The sequence below is a fragment of the Pan troglodytes genome, chromosome 5 (genome assembly GCF_028858775.2).
Source record: "Pan troglodytes isolate AG18354 chromosome 5, NHGRI_mPanTro3-v2.0_pri, whole genome shotgun sequence".
Classification (NCBI taxonomy): Eukaryota; Metazoa; Chordata; class Mammalia; order Primates; family Hominidae; genus Pan; species Pan troglodytes.
Window position 1 is genome coordinate 63,004,572 of NC_072403.2, and position 12,827 is coordinate 63,017,398.

Genomic DNA, 12,827 nt, shown 5'->3' on the forward strand with positions numbered 1-12,827 from the left:
TGTGACTAGATTGTTTCACTTCCCATAATGTGTTTCAAGGCTTATTCATATCGTAGCATGTATCAGTACTTCATTTCTTTTCATTGCCAAATAATATTTCATTGTAAGGACATATGCCGCATTGTATTTAACAGTTCATCAGTTGATGGACATTTGGGTTGTTTCTACTTTTTGGCTGTTACGAACAATGCTTCTATAAACCAACATCTAAGTTTTGTGTAAAAATACGTTTTAATTCCTCTAACGAGTTAAATTGCTAGGTCATATGGTACCTTTTAAATTTTTTTGAAGAAGTGCCAAACTGCTGTCTAGTGCACTGCACCATTTTACTTTCCCGCCAGCAATGTTTGTGGGTTTCAGTTTTTAGCCATTCTAGTGGGTGTGAAGTGGTATTTTGGTTCTGCCTTTTTTTTTTTTTTTTTTTTTTAAGACGGAGCCTCGCTGTCTTGTGCAGGCTGGAGTGCAGTGGTGCAGTTTCGGCTCACTGCAACCTCTGCCTCCCGGGTTCAAACGATTCTTCTGCCTCAGCCTCCTGGGTAGCTGGGATTACAGGCGCCTGCCACCACACCCGGCTAATTTTTTGTATTTTTAGTAGAGACGGCGTTTCACCATGTTGGCCAGGCTGGTCTTGAGCTCCTGACCTTGTGATCTGTCTGCTTCAGCCTCCCAAAGTGCTGGGATTACAGGCATGAGCCATCATGCCCAGCCCTACTTTTTTTATTGTACAAATTTGTATGGTGTCTTTTAATGTAACCAGAAATATGGTAAAAAGGAATTGAGCACTTTAACTTATCAGATATCTTATTTCCCATTCCTTTTCCCAGTTTGTAGAATGTATTTGCAGCTATGCCATATATATATATGTGTGTGTATATATATATATATATATATAATTTTTTTTTTTTTTTTTGAGAGAGAGGTGGTCTCAAATTCCTGGGCAAAGCAGTCCTCCCACCTCAGCCTCCTTAAGTGCTGGGATTACAGGTGTGAGCCACTGCTCCTGGCCAAGTATGCCATATTTTTGTAATAAGTATATTCTAATAAAATTTTATGTAGAATCACATTTTGGTTCTGTTGAGCAAATCATTTAAACAACTTTATGTGAGTTCATTTATAACTCACAATTAAACTAAAAATGATTTAATGAGTTTAGCGTTCTTCAAGTAGGAGAAATATGTATAAATTGGTGGTTACTAAATGCCTTTATTGCTGTTATCATTTAGAATCTTCAAATTGGAATGAAAATGTCCTCCTCGGTGTTATTTCTTCTGTGTGGCACTCATCAAATTAAAACAGGAGGGGAGTGTGGTGGGGAGGGAGTAGTGAAAGCAGCATATAATTCATAACCAAGATTGTAAAGCTGGGTTTAAATGGAAGTTTGTCTTTTCTATGGAGGGGTACAACTTGGGAGGAGGGGTAGGTTGGTTGACTTATCAGAACTTCAATTTTCTCATTTCTAAACAATGAAAATGGTACCTCATGGGATTATTATGAGGATTAAGTAGGTAAACATATTTAGAACCTCAGTGTGGTTCCTGACATGTGCTCAGTATAAATAAAAATTTTTTATCTCTCTTTTGGTTGCATCTCATAAGCACTACACAAACTATACTGATGGTTCTAGTGTTAATGATAGTAAATATGAGGCACAATACAATGTTTGAGGCTATTACTCTAAAGACCATTAACAAGAAGTTAAATTATATTTATAACAAGCACACACAAATATACATACACTTATAAATACACACTTTTTAAAATTTCCTATTTTAAGGTAGAGGAGGCTCTTAACAAGGTTTAGAAACTTAGATGCTAGAAAAGACATACTTATTTGACTGTGTCAAATTTAAAAAGTGACCATAGGCCGAGCACAGTGGCTTATGCCTGTAATCTCAGCACTTTGGGAGGCCAAGGCAAGAGAATTGCTAGAGTCCAGGAGTTAGAGACCAGCTTGGGCAACATGGAAAGACCTTGCCTTTACAAAAAATAAAAAAATTAGCCGGGTGTATTGGTGTATGCCTGTGGTCCCAGCTACTTGGGAGGCTGGGATAGGAGGATTGCTTGAGCCCAGGATGTCAAGGGTACTAGTGGGCCAGCCTGGGTGACAGAGTGAGCTCTTGTCTCAAAAATAAATAAAGAAGACTATAAACAAAATAGATATTTGAAAAAATATTGCAAAATGGAAAATGAGGCAGAGAATTAATTTCAGTAACAAAGGACTGATACAAATTGACCAGAAGGAGAAAAAACAAAACAATTGAGAAATAAAGCTAAATAATATGAATAAAAAATTCATATAAGAACACATCTGGGTAGCCAAAAAATGTATGAATAAATGCTCAAACTCACTTATAGATAGGAAATGTAAATTAAAGTAGCAATGAAGGCCAGGCATGGTGGCTCATGCCTGTAATCCTAGCACTTTGGAAGGCCAAGGCGGGTGGATCACTTGAACCCAGAAGTTTGAGACCAGCCTGGGCAACGTGGGGAAACCCTGTCTCTACCAAAAATACAAAAATTTGCCTGACAAAAATGAAAAAAATCTGTAATATATATTACTGCCAGGCTCATTCAGTACTAGGGGATATGTGAATTGGTAGAGCCTTTTTGAAAACCAGTCATACAGTGTCTTTTAATATTCAAATATATATACCCATTAGCCCTGTAGGGCCACTCTTGAGAATAAGAAAAAAGCACCTACCAGTAAGGATATATATTCAAGGATGTTTACAAGATCATTATTTCTAGTGGGAAAAAAAAAAAACCAAAACTTAAAAAAAGAAAAAAACTGAAAATAAATGTTGACTGAGTTGAATAGATTGACACCATGGCATAGTTTGCAACCATTAAGAAGCATTAATTAGAGATATACCAGCTGATTTTTAGGGATTTCCTTTAGGTACTATGGAATGAGAAAACTAATAGGCAGAAGAGCCTATAAAATAATATTTGATAAAACAATGACATTCCCCCTTATTTCTATGTGTCTTTGTAACTGAGTAAGCATGGATAAATTTGTGGAAGAATAATAATGCAGGGTAGAGTGAATAAAGCAAAACATTAGGAAAAGTGTATGTGGTGTGATCACATTTATGCATTTATGTATTACATGTGAATGTGTATGTAAAAATGAAAACTATATAGAAAGCAAATGTTCTTCTATATTTGTTACTACAACAGATGGCCATAATTTGGTTTTGAGGAAAAAAAACTAAAAATTTGACATTTGGGACCTCGGTTATGATAAAAGTTCCATAATTCACACTCAGGGAAGAACATCTTTCATGTTAAAAATTGATACAGGATATTGCAAATAAACAACAAATAGGAAATTTTCAAAGTTTTTTTTCAAGAACTTGAGTGTTTATTTTAGTTTTCCATAATACAGCTTTGTCTTATATTTTAGGAAGCCACAGATGATGGACATAACAACAACCTTCTTCCTCAGATTATTCAGTGTTTTGCATGTCCAAATTGCTTCCTTCTTTTTAGCAGAAAGGAGGAGTGTTCAAAGCATATGTCTGGAAAGAATCATTTCCATCAGAGTTTCAAACTGGGTGGTATGTTAATACTCTCTTCTGCTGAAAATTAAACTACTTGAATCTTTGCTGATTTATCATACTTCTCAGATCATTCTTGAGATTACATATCCTCATCTTAGTTTTAGAACTATGAAAGTAAAAGATTATCTCAATTCTTACTTAAAAACAAAGATTCTTAATATTTATTTGTACGTATGAGTAAGGCTTACTAACTTTGAAGAGTGAAGAAATCCTGGGAAGCAAATATTTATTCAGGATAATGTTATGTTATATCATGATATCTTGGAAGTTTTCTGTTTCTCAGCATTTAAGACTCAAATTTTAATTGAGTATAAGTAAGGCATTCTTTGTATTTAAGGCTAGAAAGTGGCTTCCCTTAGATTTTTATTGCCAAAATAACTGTCTTCTTTTACCTACTCCAACTAATGTTGAGAAGGGCTGAGGGGAGGAAGGTTGGGTTACTCTGAACTCAAATAACTTTGCAAATTATAGTTTATTTTGTCTTTCAGATAACAAAGGAATTGCACATCCAATATCTTTCCCATCTTTTGCAAAGAAACTTTTGATCTCTCTGTGCAAAGATGTTCCCTTTCAAGTTAAGTGTGTGGCCTGCCACAAGACACTGCGTTCCCACATGGAGCTCACTGCCCATTTCAGGTTTGTATTGGTCTGGAGCTGTAAAGGAATACGGATGAGCGTTTGCCAGTGAGAAGATTCAACAAATACATTTTCTATTCCATGTTTCTCTCCTTTTAAAGTGAGAATATACAGTTGCCTGGAAATTAGCCAAATTTAACATAGTGAGAGAAGTTAGAGTTGTGGAAAACGTGGATATATTGATATTCTGCAAGTGTAAAGCAAGCTAACAGTTCTAAGTTTTGTGTATGTTTTTCTGTGTGTGTTCTGTAAGTATGAGTAGGAGAGGAAAGGGTTAAAGTAGAACCTTGGCTTTAAGTCAACCAGAATGGAAAGTATCATATACATTTGAAAGATTAAATCTCAATGAAAGGCCAAATTTATCAAGTAACCAAGAAAGAGTCCAGTATGATTTGTGATTGCCATAGTATCTGTGAGATTTATCTATATTGTTTAGTACATTGTTCCTTCTTATTGGTAAGTAGTATTGTGTGAATGTAGCACAATTTGTTGATCCATTCCCTTGTTGATAGATAGTTGGGTTGTTTACAATTTATAGCTTTTATGAATAAAGCTGCTTTGAATACTTTGCACAAGTCTTTTCATGGTCATATGTTTTCATTTCTCTTGGATGGACATTGAAAAGTGGAATTGTTGGTTCAGAAGTAGGTTTATATTTAACTTTATGAGAACCTACTAAATATCCAAAGTTGGTCGTATTAGTTTCATTCCTACAGGTAAGGTATGAAAGTTCTAGTTACTCTTCACCCTTGCTAACATTTGATATTGCCGCTCTTTTTCATTTTAGCTATTCTTGTGTCTCATTTTAGTTTATTATGTGCATTTTCTTGATAAACAATGATGTTGGGCACTTTCTTGTGTTTATGGGCTATTTGTTTATCTTTGTGAAATCTCTGTCTAAGTCTTTTGCCAGTCTTCAAAATTGGATTGTTTGCCTTCTTAATAGTGAGTTGGGGTTCTTTATATATTCTAGATACAAATATTTTGTCAGATTCGTATCTAGAATACAGGAATTTCTAGAATATACAAATATTTATGAGTATATTTTCCTAGCTGTGATTTTGCATATTCATATTTTTAATTATACCTTTTGATGAACAGAAGCTTTTCTTTGCATTAGGTGTATAATTTGTTGATTATTTTCTTCTTTTATGGTTATGCTTTCTGTGTCCTGAGAAACCCTTGCCTCTTCTTGCTTAAAGAATGTATTTTATTTCCCTGAATTCAGCTTTGATATTTTTAAATATTTATGTTTATTTCTATAATCTATTTCAAATTTTTGTTGATTTTTACAACAACCATTGTCTGGTTTCCCTGGCAATTCTCTATTGTTTGCTCATTTTCTAGTTCATTGATTTCTGCTCTTTAAACTTTGAGTTTAATTTGCTTATCTTTGTCTAGCTCTTAAAGGTAGAAGTTTAGATTGACTTTGGATCTTTGTTTTCAATATAAACATTTAAAAATATAAATTTCCCACTAAGCACTGCTTTACCTGCATGCCACAGATGTTGATAAGTTGTGTTTTCATTTTTATTCAGTTAAAAATACGTATCTCTTTTTTCCTCATTTAACCATAGAGTTACCATATGATCCAGCAATTTCTGCTTGTTGACAGCCAAGAGCAAAGTGAACTTGCTCTTGTTCACAAATACTTGTATGTTTGTTTATAGCAGCATTATTCATAATAGTAAAAAAATGGGAACATCCCAAATGTGTATCAGCTGACAAATGGATTTTTTTAACTGAACATATCCATACAAGGGAATATTATTTGGCCATGAAAAGGATTGAAATCCTGATTACATGTTACAACCTCAATGAACTTTGAAAACATTATGCTAAATGAAATAAGCTAGTCACAAAAAGTCCATTTATATGATTCCATTCACATGAAATTCCAGAACAGGGAAATCTGTAGACTCAGAAAGTAGTTGCTTAGGGTTCAGTGGTTGCTTGGAGTTGGGGAGCATGGCGAAAAGGGAGGTGGGGAGGTGATAGCTAAAGGGCATGGGTTTTCTTTTTGACATAACACAATGTTCTAAAATTAACTATTGATGGTTGCACATATCTTTATGTGAAAAATAGTTGAAATTATATACCCTAAATGGATGAATTATATGGTATGTGAATTATGAATTATGTCCTTTTTTTTTTTTTTTTTTTTTTTTTTAAAGATAGGGTCTCTGTCACCTAGGCTGGAGTGCAATGGTGCAATCTCGGCTCACTGTAACCTCCACCTCCCAAGTTCAAGTGATTCTCGTGCCTCAGCCTCCCAAGTACCTGGGACTATAGGTGTGTGCCACCATACCTGGCTGAGTTTTGTATTTTTTGTAGAGACGGGGTTTCACCATGTTGGCCAGGATGGTCTTGAACTCCTGACCTCAAGTGATCTGTCCGCCTCAGCCTCCCAAAGTGCTGGGATTACAGGCATGCGCCACCGCGCCTAGCCGTGAATTATATCTCAATAAAGCTGTTTAAAAATGTTTTGGAAAAATGTTATCTTTGCCCTTTTGATTTATTGTTTGACCTATAGGTTTATTAGAAATGTGTTGCTTGGCTGGGCGTGGTGGCTCACACCTGTAATCCTAACACTTTGGGAGGCTTAGGCAGGTGGATTGCCTGAGCTCAGGAGTTTGAGACCAGCCTGGCTAACATGGCGAAACCCCATCTCTACTAAAAATACAAAAAATTAACCGGGTGTGGTGGTGAGCGCCTGTAATCCCAGCTACTTGGTGGCTGAGGCAAGAGAATCGCTTGAACCTGGGAGGCAGAGGTTGCAGTGATCCAAGATTGTGCCACTGCACTCCAGCCTGGGCGACAGAAAGATTTTCTGTCTCCAAACACACAAAAAAGATATGTGTTGCTTAACTTCTAAAGGTTTATAGATGTTACATTTAGGTATTTAATTTATAAACATTTAGGGATTTGTATTATTTTTTGTTTCCAATTTAATTCCACAATAATTAGAGAACATATTTTGTACAGTTTTTTTCTTTTGAAATATATTAAATGTATAAAATGGTAGCAGGTCTGTTCTCTCTGGAGTTTAGTAGTGAAGACACAGTTGTTCTATTTTTTAATTTTCCTAGGGAAGTTGATATATTTTGAGTTAATTTGTGGAATAGTATGTGGTTTTATTGAGCCTAGTTCTTCAGTGCAAAAGCAACTAGGGGCATGACATTTGTCTGACATAAAATTAATCAGTTCTTTATTTTTATTTCTTATAGATTCAGGGGGTACGAGTGCAGTTTTGTTACATGGGTATATTGTGAAGCTCAGATATCTGGGCTTTTAATGTCACTATCATCCAAATAGTGAACATTGTACCCAATAGGTTATTTTCCAACCCTCACCCATTTCCCAACCTCCCACCTTTTGGAGTTTTCAATGTCTGTTTATTATTCCACTCTATATGTCCACGTGTACCCATTGTTTAACTCCTACTTAGAAATGAAAATTTGCAGTATTTGACATTCTGAGTTATTTCACTTAGGATAATGGCCTCCAGTTCCATACACGTTGCTTCAAAAGGCATGATTTCATTCTTTTTTATGACTCAGTAGTATTCCATGGTATATATACCATATTTTCTTTATTCAGTAATCCATTGATGGACACTTAGGTTGATTCCATTCATTATTGCTATTGTCAATAGTGCTGCGGTAAATGTACAAGTGTAGGTGTCTTTTTGATATAATGCTTACTTTTTCTTAAGGTAGATACCAGTAGTGGGACTGCTGGATCAAAGGGCGGTTCTATTTTTAGTTTTTTAAGAAAGCTCCATATTGTTTTCCATAGAGGTTGTACTAATTTACATTTCCATCAACAGTGTATAAGTGTTCCCTTTTCTCTGTATCCTTGCCAACATCAGTTGTTTTTTGACTTTTTAATAACAGCCATTTTGACTGGCGTAAGATGGTAGGTATCGCATTGTTTTAATTTGAAGTTCTCTGATGATTAGTAATGTTGAGTATTTATGGGCCAGTTGTATGTCTTCTTTTGAAAAATGTCTGTTCATGTCCTTTGCCCACTTCTTAATGGGATTATTTGTGGATTTTTTTCTTGTTAAGTTCCTAGTAGATTCTGAATATTAGTCCTTTGTCAGATGCATAGTTTGCAGATATTTTCTCCCATTCTGTAAGTTGTCTGTTTATTCTCTTGATTATTTCTTTTGCTATGCTTAAGCTTTTAAGTCCCATTTGTCTATTTTAGGGCTTTGTTGCATTTGCTTTTGAGGACTTAGTCATAAATTTTTTGCCTAGGCCATTGTCCGGAAGGGGTTTTCCTAGGTTTTCTTCTAGAATTTTTATAGTTTCAGGTCTTAGCCTTTAATCCGTCTTGAGTTATTTTTTGTATATGATGAAAGATATGGGTTCAGTTTTATTCTTCTGCATATGGCTGTCAAGTTTTATCAGCACCATTTATTAAATAGGGTGTCCTTTCCCCAGTGTATATTTTTGTCAATTTCATCAAAGATCAGTAGTTTGTAGGTATGTGGCTTTATTGCTGGGTTCTCTATTCTGTTCCATTGATCTGTGTGTCTGTTTTTATACCAGTACATGTTGTTTTGGTTACCATAGCCTTATAGTATCAACATTAATCAGTTATTAAAGAATAGGAACTGGGTTGTCTAGAATCTTAACCATAGTGTTCTTACATACAGTTTAATTACCATGGAGAGTCTAATAATTTGCCTGTTCAATAAGGTCCTCTGTCAGTGCTTTTGATACAGATTTTAGTTTTCTAAAATTTGCCTGAATTTTAAAAATTTTGAATCTAGTTTTAGCCTTTTGTATTTTAACTAGAAATAGATAAAGTGCAGATAATACTCAAGTATTTTGAGATGATAGAACATCATTATGTCATTTGCATCTTTATTGAAAAGTATCTTTTAGTGCTTATTTATACGTTGGTTATTTTATAATTCCTGCAATAAAATGCAGCAATGGTATATTTAGAAAATAACTTCTGAAAGAGTTTCTGTTTCTTTTTATCTAATTTAGAGTTCGTTGTCGAAATGCTGGACCTGTAGCTGTAGCTGAGAAGAGCATTACCCAGGTTGCAGAGAAATTCATATTAAGAGGTTATTGTCCAGATTGCAATCAAGTCTTTGTGGATGAAACCAGCACCCAAAATCATAAGCAGAATTCAGGACACAAAGTCCGAGTCATTAACTCAGTGGAAGAATCAGTCTTACTCTATTGCCACAGCAGCGAAGGGAACAAGGATCCTTCTTCTGACTTGCATTTATTGTTGGATCAATCAAAATTTTCATCACTTAAAAGAACCATGTCTATTAAAGAATCTAGCTCACTGGAGTGCATTGCCATTCCAAAAAAGAAGATGAATTTAAAAGATAAAAGCCATGAAGGTGTTGCTTGTGTCCAGAAAGAAAAATCAGTAGTTAAAACCTGGTTCTGTGAATGCAATCAGCGATTCCCAAGTGAAGATGCAGTAGAAAAGCATGTTTTCTCAGCAAACACAATGGGTTATAAATGTGTGGTCTGTGGAAAGGTATGTGATGATTCAGGGGTCATTCGTTTACACATGAGCCGGATTCACGGAGGGGCACATTTAAATAACTTTCTTTTCTGGTGTCGGACATGCAAAAAGGAGTTAACAAGGAAAGATACTATCATGGCACATGTGACTGAATTTCATAATGGACACAGATATTTTTATGAGATGGATGAGGTAGAAGGTGAAACTTTGCCATCATCCTCTACAACATTGGATAATTTGATTGCTAACAAGCCTTCATCAGCTATTACTGTTACTGATCATTCCCCGGCAAATAGTTCTCCAAGGGGTAAATGGCAATGCCGGATTTGTGAAGATATGTTTGATTCCCAGGAATATGTAAAACAGCACTGCATGTCTTTGGCAAGCCACAAGTTTCATAGATACAGCTGTGCTCACTGCAGAAAGCCTTTTCATAAGATAGAAACATTGTACCGACATTGCCAAGATGAGCATGACAATGAGATAAAGATTAAATACTTCTGTGGGCTTTGTGATCTTATCTTTAATGTGGAAGAAGCATTTTTGAGTCATTATGAGGAGCACCACAGCATAGATTATGTATTTGTGTCAGAAAAAACTGAAACTTCAATTAAAACCGAAGATGATTTTCCAGTAATAGAGACCAGTAACCAGTTAACTTGTGGTTGCCGTGAGAGTTACATCTGTAAAGTCAACAGAAAAGAAGATTATAGCAGATGTCTCCAGATCATGCTGGATAAAGGAAAACTGTGGTTTCGCTGCAGTTTATGTTCGGCAACAGCACAGAATTTAACCGACATGAACACTCATATCCATCAAGTGCACAAAGAAAAGAGTGATGAGGAGGAGCAGCAGTATGTAATCAAGTGTGGCACCTGCACCAAAGCATTTCATGATCCTGAGAGTGCACAGCAGCATTTCCATAGAAAACATTGCTTCTTACAGAAACCCAGTGTGGCTCATTTTGGATCTGAAAAATCAAACCTGTCCAAGTTTACTGCCAGTGCCTCACATACAGAGAGAAAACTGAAACAGGCAATAAACTATTCAAAAAGTTTAGACATGGAGAAAGGAGTTGAGAATGACCTAAGCTATCAGAATATAGGTATGGCTTTGTAGCTCTATGCAAATTTCATATACTGATATTGAAACTTACAATGTACCCACCTTGATTCAATTTTGAAGCAAGAAACAGGGTAACTTCTTGATGATATGTTAATTATTACGGTATATACATTTTAGGGGTTTGTATTCCTACTACTACATTTATCCACTTTCTAAACTTACGAGGACAGAGTATATGTTGGCTTTAAATAATATATATTTTAGATATCATTTTATTTTACAAAAGGTGTGGAGATTTTGAAGATGAAGGAAGTTGATAGTTTTTCTGAAAGTTAGATTTCAAAGTTATCCTAGTATTAATATCATTTAGATTTTTCTTGTAATATTTGGGTTAACTAAAAAGATAAATCACGTGAATTCTTTTTGTTTCTATTTGGCCATATTCGTTAGTGTGAGACATTTTAAAGGTCATTTCAGCATTTGTATATTTTTGTTATGACTAACTTGGAAGAAAAGCTTTAACATACAATTAAAATAGCAACTAGAAGTAGAGTTAAAGTGGTAGCAGGAAACCAGGGGGAAAATTGAAATATGAATTCCTTGTTTGTACTTACTCCAGACTTTCTTTCTTCCATATGATAGGATTAAGTAAGTCTAGGCAGGTGTTATGTTTTTATTTTGTTTAGAAGTATAATTTGTTTTGTTTAGAAGTATAATTTGTTTTGTTTAGAAGTATAATTTGTTTTTGTTTAGAGTATAATTTTAAGTGTATCTTCTTTTATTTGTAAAATTTTTTTGAGATGGGATTTTACTATGTTGCCCAGGCTGGTTTTGAACTCCTGGCCTTAAGCAATCCTCCTGTTTTAGCCTCCCCAAGTGTTGGGATTACAGGTGTGAGCCACCACACCTGACTTAAGTCTATATTCTTTTAAATAAATACTAATTCTTGGTGAGTTATACAATGTAGCATATTTGGGTACAGTGAGAATATGTGAAAATTTTGGCCAGTAATGTATTTTTATGAACTATTGAATTTTTACAGTCTTGCTCTATACCATATGTAGATTTCAACATCACCTTTAGTCATGGCATGTTATCAGTGGTAAAGAATTAAATCATGAGCTACCTAGTCAACTCTAAACAGTGAAACACTGGTTACACCATTTTATGTTAGGCCTTTCTTTTGCACTTCTGTTTACTTTTTTTTTGGAATTTGTGTTAGTCTGTGTTTGATAGAAAATGCAATATCTAAATCTAGAATTACTGAGAAGTTAGAGAAAAGACGTAAGGTGGCTTGGAAATGGAAGGGAATGGCAGTAGTATATTTGAAGGAACTATTAGAATAGAAACTGTTCATTTTTTAAATAATATAACATTTTAAAGTTTGCATTGTTACCACAGGAAACTTTAAGGCCTTGTCAAAGTGGAAAAGTATGAAACAAGATAAAGGGGAGGGAGAATGAGAGTTGGAGCATGGAGGAAGGTGAAAGAAGAATCTGAGAGAACCAAGAAGATGTGTTTATAGGGGGAGGTGTCTCTGTACCACTGGCACCTATTTCTAGCACTGCTTTATGGCAGCAGGATTCTAGGTTATCTTATTTCTGCTCTCTAGGGTGTTTAATCCTAGAACTAGAGGGCTACTAATAAATCAGTCCAGACTGGGAAAAGAACCAAATTCTGGTGGTGAAAATGTTCTTAATAAGTAACCTTGGAATTTTATATGGGTGGTATTAGTTTTTGCTTATTTAACCTTAAAACTTGGTTTTCTAGTTCTTCTAGTACATTAATTTTTTTAAAAAATTCCTTGTGTAAGTGACTTTTTAACAAGCTTTAGAGTTGATGGAAGAAAATGTTTGCAAGAAGGATATATAACCAAAATTTGTGAAGTGTTCAGGTTATTTTTATCTGATTTAAGTGTAAATGGTGTCATGTACAGATTTGGATTTCACAAAAAGGTTTAGATAGAAATGAGTAACATTCAAGGTTAGTATTTTTGCATATTAGGCTTCTAATACTTTTTGGACTTGAAATCAGAATGATTTTAGCAAATTCTTACTGAAC

The 12,827-nt window shown here is 34.8% G+C and overlaps 1 protein-coding gene across 17 annotated transcripts in view; it reads left to right on the forward strand.

Moving 5' to 3' along the window:
- ZNF451 (zinc finger protein 451) overlaps nucleotides 1-12,827 on the forward strand; it is a 106,238-nt gene that overhangs the window by 74,303 nt on the left and 19,108 nt on the right. For all 17 annotated transcript variants that reach the window (XR_010157721.1, XR_010157722.1, XR_010157723.1 and 14 more), the window contains 3 exons: nucleotides 3,407-3,560; nucleotides 4,052-4,199; nucleotides 9,203-10,806. Coding sequence is in view for 11 of the 17 variants with exons in the window: in XM_063812488.1 (XP_063668558.1) it covers nucleotides 3,407-3,560; nucleotides 4,052-4,199; nucleotides 9,203-10,806 (1,906 nt within the window). In the remaining 6 variants the exon portion in view is untranslated. The remainder of the gene's footprint in view (nucleotides 1-3,406; nucleotides 3,561-4,051; nucleotides 4,200-9,202; nucleotides 10,807-12,827) is intronic.